Source organism: Anomalospiza imberbis, chromosome 11 (genome assembly GCF_031753505.1).
Source record: "Anomalospiza imberbis isolate Cuckoo-Finch-1a 21T00152 chromosome 11, ASM3175350v1, whole genome shotgun sequence".
Taxonomy (NCBI): Eukaryota; Metazoa; Chordata; class Aves; order Passeriformes; family Viduidae; genus Anomalospiza; species Anomalospiza imberbis.
The window spans coordinates 16,734,828-16,754,369 of record NC_089691.1 but is presented as its reverse complement, the minus strand read 5'-3'; the positions used below and the strand labels follow the sequence as shown (position 1 = coordinate 16,754,369).

At 42.7% G+C, this 19,542-nt stretch overlaps 1 protein-coding gene across 30 annotated transcripts in view; it reads left to right on the top strand.

Moving 5' to 3' along the window:
* MAGI1 (membrane associated guanylate kinase, WW and PDZ domain containing 1) overlaps positions 1-19,542 on the top strand; it is a 334,836-nt gene that overhangs the window by 300,284 nt on the left and 15,010 nt on the right. For 23 of the 30 annotated variants that reach the window (XM_068202184.1, XM_068202177.1, XM_068202170.1 and 20 more), the window contains 5 exons: positions 4,189-4,405; positions 10,093-10,170; positions 12,825-12,916; positions 13,825-14,017; positions 17,188-17,481. In XM_068202184.1, the coding sequence (XP_068058285.1) occupies positions 4,189-4,405; positions 10,093-10,170; positions 12,825-12,916; positions 13,825-14,017; positions 17,188-17,481 (874 nt within the window). The remainder of the gene's footprint in view (positions 1-4,188; positions 4,406-10,092; positions 10,171-12,824; positions 12,917-13,824; positions 14,018-17,187; positions 17,482-19,542) is intronic. The other 7 variants (XM_068202186.1, XM_068202188.1, XM_068202196.1 and 4 more) reach the window with 1 other exon arrangement.

Sequence of the window (19,542 nt, the reverse complement as noted above, 5' to 3'; positions counted from 1 at the left end):
TGCCTATTGCCCCCGTGCCCTTTTCTCAACATTTCCCTTTTCCAGCATTCCTTGTACAATAAACAAGCTGCAGTTAGAGAACAGCACAAATCGAGCTGGGAGCACTTGGCTTTGATCTTAGCTTGTGCTTGTTTTTTGTTTCTTCTGCTGCATTAGGATGTCACGACTCAGCTGTCCATATTCTTCTGCTTTGCTCAGGAGGTGAACCTTCTCTTGTTCCCTCATATCCTTTCCCAAAGCTCAGACACATTCCCCACTTACTGCCAGTGGCTGGTATTCCTTAAGCAAGTCCTATTTTCTGTTCTCAGCCCCCAGTTCTGCATTCCCCAAAGGCCAGCTTCAAGCTGTTGGTACCTCCTGGCTATGGTGAGGTGTTAAAGCTGTGAGAGGTTTGTTGGTGCTGGGGCTGTGACACAGCCTGGGAAGTTTTCTTGCCTTCAGCTCAGTTTTGCTGGGCTGTATTTGTCAGTCTGTGTGTATCTTCTGACAAACTTTGCTCTTCTCAGATTTTAGGGAGAGTTTTTCAACCTTGGTGAATGAGCTAAATTAGTAAAAAAACCCTTTCCAGCCATACATGGGACTGGACATGTCCAAGTTCTTTATTCCCTTTCCCCTCACCAAGGACATGCTCCCAGCAGCTCTCTGTGCGGCTCCATATTTTTTTAATTTCCCATTGATGATTTTTTTAGATGAAAATGAATAATATTCTGTATTGAACATCAGAGATATACATTCTAAGTGTGAAAAGTCTCTAGTATAGCATTTTCCCCTGCAATTATCCTGGTATAACATGGATGAAAACAAACTTTTTTTTTTTCTTTTTTTTTTCCCTTGTTGCTTGCATCAGAATACTCCACAAGGGGGCAAAGATTCCCACTTCCATTTCAGTTTGCTGTCCCTGCCAGGACGAGCTTCTCCAAAAAGCTCTACAGCACAAAATCTGCAGCTAGATCATTAGAAGATGAGATCACTGCAGGGGGGATAAAATGCTAAATTCTTCTAAAAATCTGATGTTTTTCTTTTGGATTTAAATAAGTGCACTGTAAGCATAGCTGACTTGTGACCAAAAATGCAATTCCTATGCACAGCTAGTCCCAGACAAGAGATTTACCTCATTTTTTGGGTGGATAAGCAGCACCAGGGACTCTGATTTTGGAAGAGAAATTGGTTCCCTCCTCATTTAGAGCCCAGGGGCTTGGGTAGGGCATGAGAAGCTCCAGCTTCCCATGTATTTATTTTGTCATGGCTGTAAAACAGAATCAGTATTTTATCCCATCACCTGTATATAAGTGTGCAGTCTGCCTAAATGGACTCAAGGTGGTCACCATAGCCTTGATTTCTAACCACTTGGTTAAGGTCCTTCTGGCGAGCCACTGATGCTTATCAGCAGCTCTGGAGAAGATCTCTCAAGAATCAGGGGTGCTGTTCCTTGCTCGGGTAGTTCAGTACCCCATGTTCTTCATAGCTCCTGGCAGAATTCAATACAGTTCAGCTGATCTGCTTTACTTGACTCTGAAAACCACGATCAGCACCTCAGGGTGAGCTCAGAACCTCCTGCTCTGTCACCAGTCAGACCCTGTGCTCATCTGCTGCTTTCCTGCCCATGTGTGTGAACCAAGCAAGCTGGACAGTAAGATTCAGACCCAGGAGGATTGGTCCTAAAGCTGGGCACAAAGCAGGAGATGGACAAGCCATCCTTTAGTTGGCATTTGGCCAGCTCATCCCTCTTGGGAAAGCTCTACGTGTACCAAGACACAGACTTCATCTGAGAAGTGCCCGTGGCAGGGACCAGGATGGTCAAACCCCTGCAATTCCTCAAGGCTATGACGTGCTGAAGCTGCTGCAACAGGTGCAAAGGAGTTTGGCCCCAAACCTTTTTGTCCTCCTCTGATGATATGAAAGTCAATAAATATTGTCCTGAAATAATTTAATTACACATATTCCTTATTACCATGGTTACGTTGCCCTTGCTCTGGCTCCCTCTCAGCCTCCTAAATAGAGATGTTGCAGGCTTTTTGAAGGAGTTATTTTTTGGAAAACCACCAGTCCCACTAAAGAGGTTATCACCTATTTCTTGAAAAATGCCTATTTTTGCAATTGCTACTCCAGTTTAATTAGAGGTAGTTTTGGTTGAGATATGCTGACACTTCCATTTGCAATCCAAATACGAAACAGAATTTAGTTTGTTCAATATGTAAACCTTTTCTATCACAAAGTGAGAGCACTTTTTGAAGTTCAAACTATATTTCTTTTTAAATCAGAAAGCTTTCTGAGAGTTCTCATTATTTCCCTAAGGGCTGAATAAAGCATTTTAGTCCCTGTCCTCCACATTCTGTAACCAGCTATTTCCAGTGAGATTGGCCTGAAGTTTTACAGGATTCTTGTAGTTATTTTAGAAGTTTGGCCAAACAAAGCAATCCAGATGGCTGGACTGAGAAATGTATTTTTTAAAGTTGATTATCCCCAGCATAGCTCTTTTTAAATGGCTTCATTAAAAATTGAAGGCTGCATCTGAATTAGCTTCATTTACCGCTTAAAAAGCTAAAAATGTTGGAAATTGGTTTAGATATTTGTATTTGAAAGTCTGCAGATGAGTAATCACAGCAGGTAAGCTTTGTTCAAAATTGCTTTAAAGGACAAAGGCAATTTCACATTCTAGTTAATCGAAATACCCTTTAAAAAGATGGTGGAGGATCAACAACTCAAATTCAGGGCTGAAAGGTCAACATTATTTGGGCTGTTGAAGCTGGGATTTTTTCTCAGCATAAACCTAAAGAATGTGCAACCTCACAATAATTTTACCTGAGTTTTTGAGGGTTTTTAAGACTTTAAAAGGGAGCACTTTGTATGGTTACTCTCTCCTCTGTTCTTAATTCAGCTGTTCTGTGATGGAGCGTTGGCTGCCTGGGGTCTCGTGTTCAGAGTGAGCCAAGGGGTGCTCAGACCTGTGGCCAGTGAACCCCCCATGCTGATCAGTCTGTGTCTGCTGCTGGCTTCTCTCCCTACCCCAGCTTGGGTTCCTAGAGAGAAGTACCTGAAAGCACAGAGTTTTGTTGCAGTGTTTTCAGATACCCTCTGCCAGCAGGAGGCTTAAATTTCCCCCTGAGGTTTATTGGTGTTTGTGGCTGAACCCCTTTTGCTGGGAAATAGTGGATGTTGGATAAACAACCTGTGGGATGCTGTTTTTCCAGCCACCCTCTGTGTCACAGCAGCCCTGGGAACACAGTTCCCTGTTCCAGAGCAGGTGGGAGATTGCACTCAGCCTTGGTGGCAATCCAAGGTTCATCTCAAAAGAGCATTAAAAAGCATTCGCTGCACAGTGTGGGGAGCTCTTGTTGAGGATTTTGCTGCATATTGAGCAGTACAAATCCTGGCAATGCAAATGTGACTTGTGCTTCATTTGACCACACAGTTGTGAATTTGAGTTAAGAACTATATACCTTGCTTAGCTAAATAGTAAGCAGTCAGAACTCTTGACATGCTGCTTTGGAATAAGTCCTGAGTTTAGATGGATGCATTTTTTTTCCTATTTTAATACACTTGATTAAAACAAATTAAACTTCAAATAGACATTTTCACATTTGATAAGGTCTGCAGAAGTTCCTTGGATGCTCTGGGGAGCAGAGCCATTAAAGGGGTATTCTTGTTCACAGACTTGTAATGTGGGGAGTTGCAAGAGCTGCAGAGAAAAAGTGATCTTGAACAGTAAGGGCTGTGCTTGAATCTGTTTCAGAGAGACAGTCTGAGTTTTCACAGTGAAATCTGGTAGTTCATCCATTTTCTTTCAGGCTCAAGTTAGACTCAGACGTTATCTGAATAGAAGGTTGTTGAGATTTTGTGCCTTGATTCGGGAAAAAATAAGTGCACTGAAACTAGTAACCTATAATGAGATTGAGATCTGTCTTATGTGTGAGATGGAAAAATGGTTTTTTTTTGTTTTTTTTTAATAATGATGGATTACTTTGTTTTGTATATTTCTTTCTGTCAGTCTGCCCATCAGAATCTGTCACCGGGGAATTCAACTGTACCCAGCATTAACCAGCTAGCATCAAAACTGTGACTTATATATTTACTTACGTGCATGCAGAAAAGCCTGATCAAAGAAAGGAGAAAAATTGATGGAAAACACCCACTCAGCGACCAATAACCGTCTGTTCTCTCCCTTTCCACTCGTTCTCTTCCTTACAGCAACCACTTGAAAGGAAAGACAGCCAAAACAGTTCCCAGCAGAGCGTCTCGAGCCACCGCAGCGGGCACACCGCGTCCCCCGCGCACAGCACCCAGGTGCTGCCAGACTACGCCGCCCCGGAGGCGCCGGCCACCGACCAGCCGGACACTTCTGGGCAGAAAAAGCCAGATCCATTCAAAATCTGGGCCCAGTCCAGGAGCATGTATGAAAGCCGACGTGAGTATGAAGCAGGTGTAGTTGCTAAGGCTACGGCTCCGGCAGCTGCTCCCTGTGTATTTTCTTTGCAAAGAAATGAATCTTTAAGGTTTCTGCTGGAAGTGTAGGGCTTCCACTGGTTAATTTGGTGCCTGTCAATGAGATCCACTTGATAGAGCTGCAGTTTGCTGTCTCATGAGGATTGGGTTTAGATCATCTCTAGGAAAGGGCACATAGACCAAAGCTTAATATGAAAAATCCCTTTAAAATTAAAGACTGTCTTTCCCCCTAAGTTTTTATTGTGCTTTTAAATTAGACCAGCGGAGAATTTCAAGTTTGTTATCCAGATCCTAACCTTTTTTTTGAGGTTAAGATTGATGATCTGATATGTATAGGAATTTCAATAAGGAGGGGAAGTATTTAGTTTGCTGAAATTCATATCAGATGCTTTTTAGCCTCACTCTGGGGAGGAGAAAATCCAGCTGAGCCATTTTACTTTGACCAGAGTGGACACTTTAACAATACAGATATGAAATGCGTATTTTAAGTGGCTTTTATGGCAATTAATAATCTGCACACTTAGCTAATAATTCAGCAGGGTTTTGACTCTGTTCCAAGACTACAAATGTGGTTTCAATCAGTTTCTTCTCGGGAAACAAAATAAACATATTGGCTTTGCTTTAATTGCACTGCTGAAGATGATCAAATCTGTAAAAGCTTCTTAGAGTGTTAGGTTCATTTTGAAAGGCAGTAGTTACTTTAGTTAGAGAAAAGGGAGTTTCAAAGCCTTAGTGCTCTGAGAGTATCACCCACAGTTTGATTTTATTGTCTAACTGGAAATTGGTAAAACCAGTAAGAAATTAACCTTTACCTCAGAAAGAAAAATGGTAGGACTTTTTTTTTTTACTGACAAAATGAATCACTTTGAAGTGTTATCTCCTGGGAAAATTAAATCATGAGTCACAATTTCTTGGCTGAAGATACATCTCTTTGGATTGAATGTCTCAGCAATGCAGTTTGTAGGTGTCTCTGCTTTTGTGCGCTGCTTCCCTTCCCATCCTTTCCTAGGGATTGGGTGTACTGACCAGGGCCAGGTCACGCTGATCTGCAGACTGCAGTGACAGAACTTGTATGTGCAGCTCATTGAAATAGGAAAAAGGGGTGAGAGCTGAGGGACAGCAGCTGCTGAGCCCTGCAGAGCTGTGGGCAGAGCTCCTCCTTCTCCTGCCTGGGTGGACAAGTGTCCCATGTTGCTGGCCTTCCCGCTGCCCAGCCCAGGTGGTTCCTGCTGGCACTGTGCTGCCATTCCCTCTGACTCCCTGCAGCTACTTAGCTAATTTCTAATTAACTGTTTAACTCACACTAATTAGTCATTAGTATCAGTTTAGCAGCCTTAACTCCTGCCTGTCTTTCCTGATAAAACCCAAGACTGAGCTGGAGGAAGCCTGAAGTGCACAGGCAGGCAGTCGCCCTTCTGTGTCACCTCCAGCACCATGTGCTAAATCCTCCCTCTTTCCTCAATGGCTGTAGTTATCCTGTAGAGGTTTTGTCCTTGGCTGGGACTAGAGCCCTTCCAGAGGTCTTTTCACAGTCTCTTGACCTGCTGGCTTCCCACAACCCATCTTTTTCCTGTGCCACAATCCTCACTGCTTGGGCCTGTTGCTAGACTGGGATCTGCTACACCCCTTCAGCTTCCCTGCCTCCCCTTTCCATAGTCCAGCATCTCTGTAGTGGGGCTGATCCTCTTCTCCTGCTTCAGTCCTTGTCTCTTGCCTCTTCTACCAGATAAAACCTGTTTGAACATCTGTGCTTTTCTATGACCTTTTCATCCCATTGCTGTTCCCTTCCAGGAAGGTGTTTTTCTGAGATTTCTTGGTTTCATAAGCAGGGTTTTTTTTGGAGAATGGTGGGACTGTGATATGGTCATATCTCCTTTTAAACCATTAGAGGTGTCCCAGAGCCTGTGAATTTCCAACCCTAAGCTGGAGTGAAACATATTCCCTGGGGATTAACCTGCACTCTTAGCTAGTGACATGGCTTTGTTGTGGGTAATGAAATGTGAAGAAAAGCAGGAAAGATAAGTGAAAAATTGAGTTGGATGTGCTCTGTCTACTTTTGTGGTCTGATCCCAAAGCATGACTGGTGGTTTTACTTCGAGGTCAGCGGTCAGCTCCTTCTTCCCTCACCAAGCCCTTACTTATCACCAGTCTCATAAGTAGAGTCTGTGGCTCACAGCTGAAACTTGGCTCTGCTGCCCGGGGGCTTGGGGTGAAGCCCTGTGTTTCTTTGCCTTTGTTATGAACCTGAATCATCCCTTTGAAACTCATTCCCAGGGTTTCCCAAGCGTGCCTCTCAGGTTATTTGTAGGGAGCTCTGCTGACACTGAGCAGCAGAGTGTGTGATAGGAGGAATCATTCCCTGGGGACTCCAGTTCCCTGTCTGTCAGCTCCACCTGTGCTGTTCTTCTTGTTTTTACCCACCTGCAGTTGGGTTTAACTCCAGTGCCACCTTTGGCTAGTAGGGAAACAGTCACATCTTCTCTTTCTCCTTTACTTGGGCACCCACCCATTCCCTCAGGCTTTGGGACTGTCATCTCCAGTGACAGCTTTGGGTGCTGGGTGTGACTCTCTCTGCAGCCTTCTGATGGAGGTGTGAGCAGAAGTGAATATCTTATGCGCAGCAGGAGGATGTCACCCGAGTGCCAGGGCTGAGGGTGGGTGACACATCCAGTAATCAGGGAATTTGGGGGGTTCTACAAGGCTCCACCACTTGAGGAGCCCCAGCACATCTCTTCTGCCACTCAGGCCAGGGCTTGCCCTCTGTTAATTGCTGGCCTTAAATTTTAAAAAGCCTGAAAAGGGTTATATGATGTTCTTAGAATGTTCTTCAGGGTTTTGCATCCTCAACAAGTGGACTGAAAAACAGGAACAAGCCTTTGTGTTGAGGTATATGATGAATTTAAGAAGGACAGTATTTTAGAGCGTTAGATCATCTTAAGTGGTTTATTTTGCCCATTTTTGAAATTGTTGAGCATTAAAAGAGCATAGTGCAATTTTTCAAGTGCAGATGACACAAGAAGATGAATTCATTAGCTCCAGCCCAGACAGATTTTTTTTCCATCTAAAAATAATATTGTAAAGAGGTTTTATTCAGTATATGAGTTTCTCTTCTCCAAGATATTTCTAAGTACTGAATCTGTACTGAATAACTACTGCCTTTTTCTCTGGGAATGCATCCCACTGTTACTTACATTAATAATAAGAATGTAGACACAGAAAGCAAAGGCAACATTTTAATATTTCAGTATTTCTAAAATTCGTTCTTCCTCTACTTGAGTTGTCTTTGGATCAGTATTTCAATCAAAAAGACTGTATTTGCTTTAAGTGACCTGTCTCACTGAAGTCATTGATAGAGTACAATTAGGTTGAAAAGCACCAGTTAACCCATAATTGTGTAAAAGCATGTGTTTTTATGATTTACCAAAGCATCTTAATATCAGAAAGTGCTCCAATTCTGCGGGGGAGAGCCACAGACGTTGCTTGTTTAGGGGAAGGGAAAAAACCAACAAAAATTAAGCTAGAATTAATAATGCAAAGCTAAGGAAAGGCTCCATCACTGTTCCTGCATTCTGGCTGAGGGGAAGCAGATTAGAACTGCAGCTTTATTCCACAAGTGCGGGTTATAGTTCCTTCATGTGGAGCTCCCCGGGGTGAGGGGATCAGCCCTGCAAGGTGCTGAGTGTTTGGGCTCAGGTCCAAGGAAGCTTATTTTGAAGCTGTAAACCCAAAGGTATGCTTTAAGGCTAAGGCTGAGCTCAGATGCTGTGCTGCAGTCTGGCCCAGAGTGACCAGTCTTTGCTGGATTAACATGTTTGAGAATAGCCAGCTTTGTGGGGATGTGAAAACAGAGCATTTGGTGGTGGTAACAAATGCACTCTTTGCTGGTGCTGAGCTTTAGCTGCCTGAGCTCCTCATTATGGGTAACTCATTGCTGCTCGTGGGAGTTGTGTACATGAATCAGAGAGAAGGACAAACCCTTAAGGTTTGAAAGCTGAAGCAGTTCCAAGATCCAGGAATGACACACTTGAAGAACACTCAGAGAGAGCAACAGCAATTGAATGGCTTAGCAGAGAGCCACAATTCAGAAACCTCACACAGTTTTATTGAAATATAGCTTTATAATATGCTTTTTACTTTTTAATGTATTATTAAACTTCCTTAAAGATTAGCACAATCTGTTGTCAAATTTTTCTCATGTGGCCTGATTGCTTTGCAAAATACTGTATCCTACATATGGCCATCTGTCAAAACAGCAGTGACAAAATGAATTAATCTGAATTGCAGATGTGTTAATGAATCCCTTTGAAGGGCTTAAGCATTTAATTAAAAGTAAAGCAGAACACGATACAGAATTTTTAAAGCTTTTAAAATATTCGAAGTTATCATTAATACTTGAATTTTATTTTCAGGCACACAATTTGTTTGGGAGGGTTTTTCTCTCCCCAGATCTAATTAAAATAATACAAACAAGTCTTGACCCTAGCGTGTTCGCTCATCGGCAGTTACATAGAACTAAAAATATTTGCACAATAACACAAACATTAGATAATTTTCCCTTAAAATAGAAAAGAATAATACTCTCCTGAAATCACAGCCACCTTCTGATCAGACTGAGTTGAAAGATGATGCTTAGTAAAAGCCCTTTGGAAGGGTTATGTCCTTTTATTATATTAATAGTAGACAAACAGTTGCAGTGATACTCTTGGGCACACAGATGTATCTGTGCCCTTGGAGAATGTGTTGCTAAAAGGGACCATGACACTCCCAGCACGTCACGTGAGCTTGTTCATCTTGTCAAGAGCTCCTGCTGAATCCATCTTTCAAAAGCTTTCCATGCCACCACAAAGGGAAAAGAAAAAAAAAAAATTGAATTCTCCTGCAGTGGGATAGTTCAGAAAATTGATTTCTTGCAAATATGGAGCCTTATGAGATCTGTGGGTAAATTGCAGGACTTTTCAGCTCTGAAACTCTCCATCAGCTTCAGTGAGACTGTCCACTCCTAATTTCAGACTTGTCCTCATACACTTTGCTGAATCTGGACCTTAAACATTTTGTGCTTTGCCAAGCTATGAGTCACTGAAAGTGCTGCTGCCTCCAATGAGCCAGTGACTAAAGCAAACTCACACTGATCATTCTTGAATCCATCTTATGTTGAAACTGATGTCACACTAGGCAGATTTTTATTTATATAACATGTTAAAGTTTGCATAGTAAAGTTTGATTTAAATTATCTGTAATTAAGCACTGTGTTTATTGTTCATCACCACACATTTAGAATTTCTTTTAACATTAGGCGAAGATATTTCCATTTGGAAAACTAACTCATGTTATGAAGTTGAAAGGTTTTTTGTAAAAAAGTATATTTAAGGTGTTCTCACAGAAATTTTTCCTCTAAGGAGAAAGAAGGTTTTTCAAATATACCTGCATGTATGTGCATAAATGGGTAAATTCAAATGTGTGTGTATTTTATATCTACATGTGCACAGGCAGAGAGATGTGAAACTTAGGATGTCATAATCCATAGTAGCTATAACCTTAAAAAATTGTGCATGCAAGCCTAACATGACCCTTAAAGTCACAATTAATTAAATGAACTAACAAGAAAACAGATACATTAAGCTTTGCAAAACTGTAAAATTAATATTACAGCTATGTCACCTTCACCTGCAACTGGACTGAGCAAGGGTGAGAGAGAGAGAGAAATCAATTCCACGAGTTTTGGAGAATGTAAGACTGTGCCGAGAATGTATCTGTGTCTTGTGATGTCTTGTTCTGGTGTCATTGCTGCTCTGTGGCGGGGGGCTCTTCATCACCGAGGGAGTCTGGCAAGGCCATATGCCAGGTTTAGCCACCCAGGGGCAAAGCCTGGCTTTGCTGTCCTGGCTGGATGGTGTAGGTGGCCGGGGGTGGCTGTATCGTGTTCCTGTTTCCTTCATGCGTTTGCCCAGGTGGCTCATCAACGGGCCTGCATCACCCACCTTTCCTGACATTCACAGAACTCTTTTTACCACTTTTGCACTGCTCTCCAAATGGTCTGGTTTAATGTGGGACAAGCAGACTGCTGTTAAATTTTACCCATTTGGGCTGCATACATGTTTTATCAGAGTCAGACATGCTTGAGGTCAGTTAAGGTGCAGGGTTGCAGTGAATGACTCCTAGAGGCCATTTTTCATTCATTTTCAACAAAATTTCAGCAGCACCATGCTCACATTGAGTAAGGAAAGTGGCTCCTCAGAAGAGCAACTGAGTAATGGGACAACCTAAAATAATTCTCCGGTATGGAACCTCAGAGGGGTCTCACCTCTGAAGCTTGGGGGTGGATGGGTGTTCTGGGCTGTGCCAGTGAATCACTGCCCTGCAGAGCTGCTACAATAAGTGGTAAAAGGAGCTTTGTACTCATTCTGTGAAAAGGTGTGTTGTCTGTATGTCTGTTGTATCTGTGTTCCACCTTGCTGCAATCCTTCCAGTGGGAGGAGCGCTATGTGAAAGAACTGGCTCCTTTGGGGGCAGACTTGTCTTTTTTTGTTGCTTTGGTCTGACATAGCTGGTCCAGCCTGGCCTGCTGTTCCCTCCAGCAGCACTAATTGTGTAGCCGGGACCCAAACCAGAGCCATACGGCATCGTTCAGTGAGACTGGAGGGGTGACAAATGGGAAGGTGTTGAGCGATGCCGAGGACACGGGCCCACGCCGGAGCTCTCTGCAGCAGCCACTTTACCTCTGACAGATCCAACACACACTATTAATTGTTTGGGGCCAGCCTTTGCCAAAACAGCCTGCAAAGAGCTGAGAGAAGCTCCTGACTGTGTCTGCTTGTCACTCTCCCCTTGCTGAAGGCAGTGGCAAACAGCAATTAATTCATTGTCTGAATTCTGTCATGCTGCACGTCTGAGCGTGGCGAGCTGCCTTCAGCCAGAGGAGATGAGCCACACAGGCACCCGGCGTGTTCGTCACCCGAGTGCTCTGTAATTGGGTCTGGACAAAAATCAGCCTCTAATTCAGTGAGGGCACGGGTGTTAAGCTTAGCTTATAATTGCAGGTAATTAAAATGTAAAAATGTTATCTGTAAAGCCAGCTTAAATGAAAATGTCATAGCAGACATCTGTACCTTACCATTCACCTATTTGTTTAATTTTTAGTATTCCCAGTTCTTCAATTCATGTTATATTTTAACTCACTGAAGAGAGACCTTCAGAGGTAACCAAAAACCTGACAAGCACCCAAGCAGACCCAAATTTTTGCAGAATAAGCACAAACAGTGTAAAATCTAATTAGGGCCCAATCTGACATTCACTGATGCCAATGGAAAACAACCTGTTCGTAGATACAGAAAGCTAGATGATGTGTCACCAAACGTGCTGCATCCTCTGTCTGAGGAGGCACTTATTTAAATTGGATTCCTGAACAATATATTTTGGTTTCTTTACTGAAGTTATAGGCAGGTGATTGCTAACAGCTTTTTATTATCATTAATTATAAATTTTGGGAGGGGATCATTACAAAATTAGTCAATGTTACAGATACTATCCAATAAATATTAAATGAACCTGAAGTTGTCTTTGATATGATATAATGTTAGCAATTAGTTCTGCATTTTTTAAAAAGGGATGAAAGCAAGCATGAGTAAGTTAATATAAAACATTGCTGTTCAACAGCGCTTCAAGGTTAGTACTTCACTGTATGTAATATTCATTGTAAAAACCTTGCTGGTGTTCCATACTAATGAGTAGGTGAGGTTGGGCTTTTTTATGTTTCCAGCTGGTTTTATCTCTTCAGTGCTTTTGCAGAGCCTGCACATGAGCAAGTGAGAGTCAGGAGAGCTGCATTGTTTTGAGTGGAGCCCTTCTGATTTACACCAGCTGGGGATCTGTCCCACAGTTATTTAAAGCAGAGTTAGTAGACAGATAGCAAACTATGCTTGGGAAAGTTAATTAAGAAGTAGAAGTCATAACAAGTGGCTCTTCTGTCTCCCATGAAAGAGGAGGCAGCTGTATTGTTTCTGCCAGAGTAATTCTCTGCTGTACACATTTATTTATTGATGGTTTGGAAGAGACTCTTGCAATGGGTAATGATGCTAATATTGACAGAAGGAAATATTATAGTGATAAATAAAGGGCAAGTCACAATTCGATGCCTAGAAAGTAGAAACCACTGCATAACTTTTAATGGTAATATAAGTAATAATCCTTTAGTATTTAAAACTACAAATGTTGATAGTTATGTCTTTTTTTTTTATGTGAAACTGAGGTGGTCTCCAAGCCCACCTCATTTAAAAATTAAAATTGCATGGCACATCCTTTTATGTACATCTGAGTAGTCCTGATTTGGGTGAAAAGGTGTGGTGTTTTGATTAAAAATGATAGTTTTTCTTCTTTCCCTTCAGTTCCAGATTATCAAGAGCAGGATATCTTTCTATGGAGAAAGGAAACTGGGTTTGGATTTAGGATTCTAGGTGGAAATGAGCCTGGAGAACCTGTGAGTATCATGTTTTAGTTTGTGACATCTTTCAGAAACACAGCAGTAGAATGTACAGATGTGCAGAACTATGCTGTAGCATCACTGCTAAATAGTTAGTGGACTATATTTATATATCCTGCATCTCCCCACCCTCCCTCCAAAATAACCCCACAACTCCATAAGTGAAGTGGGTTTGGCTTCTCCTTCTACTTTAATGATAAACCAAATAAAAACACATAGGTCCTTGGACACTGAGGATAGGATGTCCTGGTCATGTTTGCAAGTGTTTTGATGTTAGAATGCCAGGTTCTTAGATTTTAGAATATGCTCCTTGAATTCAGTTAATTTATTTACCATAAATCCAGTGTGGGAGGTGCCATCCTTTCCTGTGCTGCACAGGTCCTAGCTAGATAGTGGCAGCGTGACTTTCCATGTTTTTCCCTGCCAAAATTATTTTGCTCTTTTATGGGAAGAGAGACCACGAATTCGTCTTGTGTTAGAGTAACTCCACAGAACTCACTGAAGATAAACCAAGACTGAGTTGGAGGACAAGCGTGTGGTGCAGAGCTTGTAAACCCTGCAGGCAACTGAAAGGGTAACTCAATCTCAGCTTCCCTGGCAAGATCCTCAGTGTTATTAGCCATCTTCCTGTCTGGTCACTGTCTGGTTGAAGAAGTTTTCCAAGGCTGTCTGTCCTTTGAATGAATGGACTGCCTAAAGAAACAAGATGTCAAATTTATTACAATTTCACAATGTGCTGCATTCACACAGAACCGCTTTTACAGGAGCAACTTTCCTGACCAGCACACATTTGTCAACAATTTCATGCCCCTACTAAATCAGGTCTAACTAGGAGTGCCCCTTGCTTCCAGCTGGCTGCTGAGCTGGTTCTCATTGCTCTCTCTCCTCCTGTGCCAATCCCTCAGATTTACATCGGTCACATTGTACCGCTGGGTGCTGCTGACGCCGACGGCCGCCTGCGATCGGGCGATGAGCTGATCTGTGTGGATGGGACGCCTGTGGTGGGGAAGTCACACCAGCTTGTGGTCCAGCTTATGCAACAGGCAGCCAAGCAAGGTCATGTCAATCTGACCGTCAGGCGCAAAGTGGTTTACACAGGTAGGCTGCACTATCACCCCGCAGGGGTGGATTTTCTTGCCAGGATCCCATCTGTTCAGCAAATGGTCTAAGGGAAAAAAAAAGCTTCTTCTAGTGCTGGGAAAACTCAAGGGATGTACTGTTGTTTTTCCTCTTTTGCCTGTTTTTAGTCTTTTTTGTTCCTGATCAAATAAGTTTCAAATTTTTTCCAGTCAAGACTCTCTAAGTTGGCTTTCCCAGTCTTCATAAGGTTTCTGATAAAATGGGGAACTGTTCAGTTGCAACATACAATTTTTAGTTTGACTTAGGCAGCAGACACTGTGGCCAACTGCTCGTGTTTTCTGTATACTTCCCAAAATAAATGTGCAGCCTGATAGTCACCCTTAAACTGGGAGTGAGGGAAAAGATGATGATGAGTCCACAGAAGGGAGAGGCAGAGTGCAAGTGAGGGCTCTGATGTGGGGTGGCTGCTGTCCCAAGCTCAGGGGAAGCTTCAACATGTAGTCAAGTTGATGGGAAACTGCAAACGTTGGTTCTGGTGGGCCAGGGTGTGCACGTTTGTTGTTACAGAATCATAGAATGGTTTGGGCTGAAAAGGACCTTAGAGATCATCCATTTCCAACCCTTCTGCTGTGGGCAGAGACACCTTCCACTAGACCAGGTTGCACAGGTCTAGAGAGTTTTCTGTATGCTGAGTTATGCTGGGCATTGTGCACACACTGCACAAGTGTAGGATCTAAATGAACAGAAAAGCTGGCAGAAAGACAAAGATGCAAAGAGAAGTGACACTGTCTGGTACCATTTTGGCACCCAGATAAGGGATTGAAAAATGTCATGATAGCAGAGAAAATGAAGACATGAGCATGAGCTTTCTGAATAACATGTGGCCATATGTTTAATATTGGAGAGTAACTTTTGAGTGCTGCCTGTCCCTTTGAGTCCCTTTAGGAACTCAGGTGTGGGAGTTGCTTTTACTCACTCAAAGAAAAGGATATTATATCGCTTTTCAAGTTTAGGCATCATCAGATAAATAGGCAGTGATGTACTTTGATCTTAGAGAGAATCAAAATAACATTCAGGTTGGAAATTAGGTCCTCAGTGGAAGTTAGGACTAGAAGAGTACCTCTAAAATAGCTCTGTGTTCTTATCCAGGCCTGAGCCCCTTCTGCACAATAATAAATAAATGTTCACTTTTCATTTCTTTCTTTCTTCCCAATGTGGATTAAACTCCAGGTTATGTCTCTCCTCTGACAGCCTCTCTTTAATTCCTAACCAAGGTCTGGTGTGAGAGAAGCTTTAGAAGAGCATTGGGAGGAAGGGGAAGGGCAGCTGAATTTTGGTATTGTTTTTGTGTGTAGATTTTCTATGCAGTTTTACAGCCTCCAGGCTGGAAATTACCATGAAATATTTAGTTGCATGAGATCTCTCTTGATATTTCATTCAGAGGCATGTTACTGCAGATCGAGCTATTTCTGAATCATTGCAAATGTGGACACTTACTCTAGGATAAATTATTCAGAATCCCTTCTTTCACCTTATATTTGCAGGCTTTTAAATTTCAGCAGAACTTTGTGGAGAAGGCTGTTCCTGAATTTCGGTCCCTTGTTCCTCCTGTCATCTCTATGCCAGTAGAAAAAGATTGTTCACCTAAATGAGTACTCTCTGTCCTGAGATTCATGTAGGGGAAATTTTATGCTCCTGTAATCTTAATAAGAAGAATGCTTTCTATTTAGTACATACTTGTGAGTATATAAGTGCAGATATAACTTCTATCCAAGGATATTTTAAAGTCCTTTTTTTTTTTTTTTTTGCATCATGATTTTACAGGTTTAGATTTTGTTTGCCATCCATTTTCATGCTGATGCTTTTAAGATCTTCAACTTAATTTTGATTCACCAAATTGGAGAAGTGACCTGATTAGCAGAGGCAGCCATTCAGCAAGGACAAGTGCAATATGCTGCTCTCAGCTGCACAAATGGGCTGCAGAGAACAGGCTGAGTAACAAGAAGTGGAAGCTATTGTGGACCACGAGCTTTATGCTGAGGTTGGCTCAGGTGAAGAAAAAGACTGTGCAGGGATGTAGGCAGGGGGAAACTCTCCTGATTTCCTAGCAGATGATGGCTTAGTGCAATATGGTCCAGCACTTCAAGAAAGACATATCTGAGTTGGAGAAAGCCCAACTGGAGAGAATCCAGAAGACCAGGGAAAATAAGGAGAGCTCTAGAAAACATGGTTTGAAAGGAAATGTTGAACAAATTTGGATTCTTTAGCTTAAAGCAGAGGAGGAGGTATTAAACTTCCCATGACTCTAAGAGGCTGCTGCAAAGAGGAAGGGAATAATATGCTCCCCATATGCCTGTTAGATAGCACTAGAAATAATAGCCTTATGTAGCAGCAGGGAAGATTTAAGTCAGACATTGCAACCAATAGATTGCCTGGGGAGACATTTAACAGCTGATTAGACAAACATCTGTCAGGACTGATATTAGGTAGAGTTGGCCCTCACTCGAGGAGAGTTTGGACTAAGTCATTTTTTTGAGATTTCTTTAAGCCTTGTGGTAGCTGATTAGATTTTAAACTAATACCCCTTTCAACTTCAGTTGCTGTTAAACACTTGTTTAATATTAACGTTAGCAATGTTTAATGTCTGTACCAGACTGTACAGATGATAGTTGTTGGTTCTTCTATCCAGAAATGTTTGGTGCACAAGTTGTTTTGCTCATGTTGAGAGATTGTTATTACTAAAGATCCCATTAATCAAAGGCAATCAGTGCACTAATTGATAGCTTTCAGTTTAAAACTACATAGAAGTTGTTGTGAGATATTACTGCCTTTCCTTATGGCTTGTGCATATATATGTACAAGGTACATATGGTCGTACATATATAACTGAAGTGGGGATGCAATAGCTAGAGGAGGAGCCTTTGAACTGATGTAATCCAGGTTTAAAATGCCACAGAGCATCCAAGCACACAACACTGCACTGGTTTAACCTGGCTGCAGTATGGCTGAATGACTACACGCAGGAGAGGGCGAGCAGTGTGGGCAGTGCCACCACCGAGCAGAGCTGTTGGTGGTGACATCTGAAAGCATGGCCACAATATGATGGCTAGACTGAAGCAGGTGATTTTTTTTTTAGCCTTTTCTCAGTAGACAGCCATCTCCAACACTCTTTGTTCTCCCCTCCCCAGTTCCCAAGGCAGAGAATGAAGTCCCATCCCCGGCCTCCTCCCACCACAGCAGCAACCAGCCGGCCTCGCTGACGGAGGAGAAGCGAACGCCGCAGGGCAGCCAGAACTCCCTCAACACGGTCAGCTCGGGCAGCGGCAGCACCAGCGGCATCGGCAGCGGCGGCGGCGGGGGCAGCGGGGTGGTCAGCGCCGTGGTGCAGCCCTACGACGTGGAGATCCGCCGCGGGGAGAACGAGGGCTTCGGCTTCGTCATCGTCTCGTCGGTGAGCAGGCCTGAGGCGGGGACGACGTTCGGTGAGTCCTGCGGGGTTTTGATGGCACCTCCAGTGAGACGCGAGCTTTGCAGCCCAAGGAGGCGGGTGGGGATCTGTTTGATTAAAAGTGGTGAGCGCGCCCCGATTTATGTAATTAATAGTAAAATCACAGGCAAACACTGTAGGTGTTTGCCTCCTGGGGTTTGTTCGGCACGGAGTTGAGAAAAGTGAAATAAAACATCCCAACCCAAAGAGCTAAAATGCCACCAATGGCAATTCCTGATGCTTGCTCTCTGGGAGAGCCTCTCTGGGGTTTGCTCTCAGAGGAGCAGCTGGGGATCCTCCCAGTGATGCTGTTTGCCAGTGCAGAAATGTAGCAGGTGGAATGAAATATGTCTTGTGATGGTGGAATCAAGCCAGTTGATTTAAAAGCAGTAATGTTTAAACTGATTAACTTCTCTTTGGCAATCAGGGTTATTCTGATCATCATTATGTTTTCTGAGCATGCTGGTAGCAGGAAAGTTTTAATTAATACTGCTTGCTGGTGAGACATAAAATGGGGAATACTGTTAAAAGAACAGGATGTTTCTTTTACCCATTTGACCTCTTCCCAAATGCATTTCTTCAGAGTAGGAAGAAATTAAGTTTAAGCTTGTCACACGTAATATCCTCACCTAATAGAGGAGGTCATGGTTTCTGTCTACGCAGAGACCCATTTCCAGGGTGGTACTTCCAGAGGAGACGTACATAAGCTGGTTTTGCAAATATGCCCAGAACAGCCTGTTCTCAAGTAGAAGTGTCATTGCAAGGAGGAAACCAGTCAGAGATGCTATTTTCTTCCCTTTCCATCTCCTCCAAAAGGAGACCAGAGGCAATATCCACTTGTACTTTGAAAAGGAAGGTGTTCCCTTAGTCTGTGGCACATGATAGGGGTGGAGGGAAAGGAAGGACAGAGCAATGCCTTAGCTGTCTTCACAGCACCTCCCACAGCAGTGCTGTGGTTTGCAGAGAAAATGCTTTTCAGGCTCCCTGTGTAGCTTGAGTGTTCCTGGGGCACGCAGGTGCAAGAAGGGGAATTTCCCTCATTCTCCTAGGCTTTATTTTCTGACATTTCTTGCCATTGCCCATCAGTGACACCCTTAGTAATACATCAAGGGAGCAGCACCACCTTTGCTGGTATTCATGTAGAACAGACCGTTTCTAGCACTGTTCTGGGACGTCTGGCAGCAGAGAGTTCAAGGGGGAATTGTGTAGTACAAAACTAGTGCATTGAGTTCTGTCAGTTCTCAGATTCTAGGCTCTCTCACACTGTCCTTGCTGATGGAAACTGCTCTTCCAAGATAGGTGTTCTGGTGCCAGAACACAATGGTGTAACGTAAAACAGATTAAACTGAGCACAGTGTAGAACAGAGGGCGTGCTTTTATCTTCTGAACGGATTTTCAAACATATGTAAATAACTTCTACTGTATGAAGATTATGCTGTAACTCTTCTCTGCAGAGAAACTTTGACCTGAAGTTGTAAAAAGTTGTGTTTGCTTTAGCCCAAAATTCTTGCTAACTGGAAGTTTTCTGTGCAGGGGCTCCCAAGGAGATCTGTTGATCTGTGACTGTTTTTCCTTTAATTTTTTCAAGTATATTCAGTTTTTTCCTAACACTCCGCATGAGATGTGTTCCCTCTGCTGTCTGGTGCTTGCTCTGGACCTGCTTCGTAGTTTTTTTTCTTTCTTGGGTAGTATTTAGAGATGGGCCAAACTGGTTCTAAAACCTTGGTCACTTTGGTGTGGGCTCTGTCATCTGTGCTTATTGGATAGAGTAGAAACTCACATCCTCAAAACAGGATAAACTGTAAACGTGATGGGGCTTTGTATTACCAGAAAGAGAAACTTTCTAACATCATGGTAAAATTAAAGGAAAAAAAAAAAAAGAAATCTCCCTAATGTTTGTAACTAATATTAACACTCTCTGCCAGATTTCATCGCATCTTTCCAAACTCATATATCCTTGTCTTAGCCTTTTCTTCTTTATGGTCTTTCTAGTGTTGTCATGTGTGTGTATCTCTAAAACTACTAATCAAATAAAGACTACAGCAGAGATGGGAAA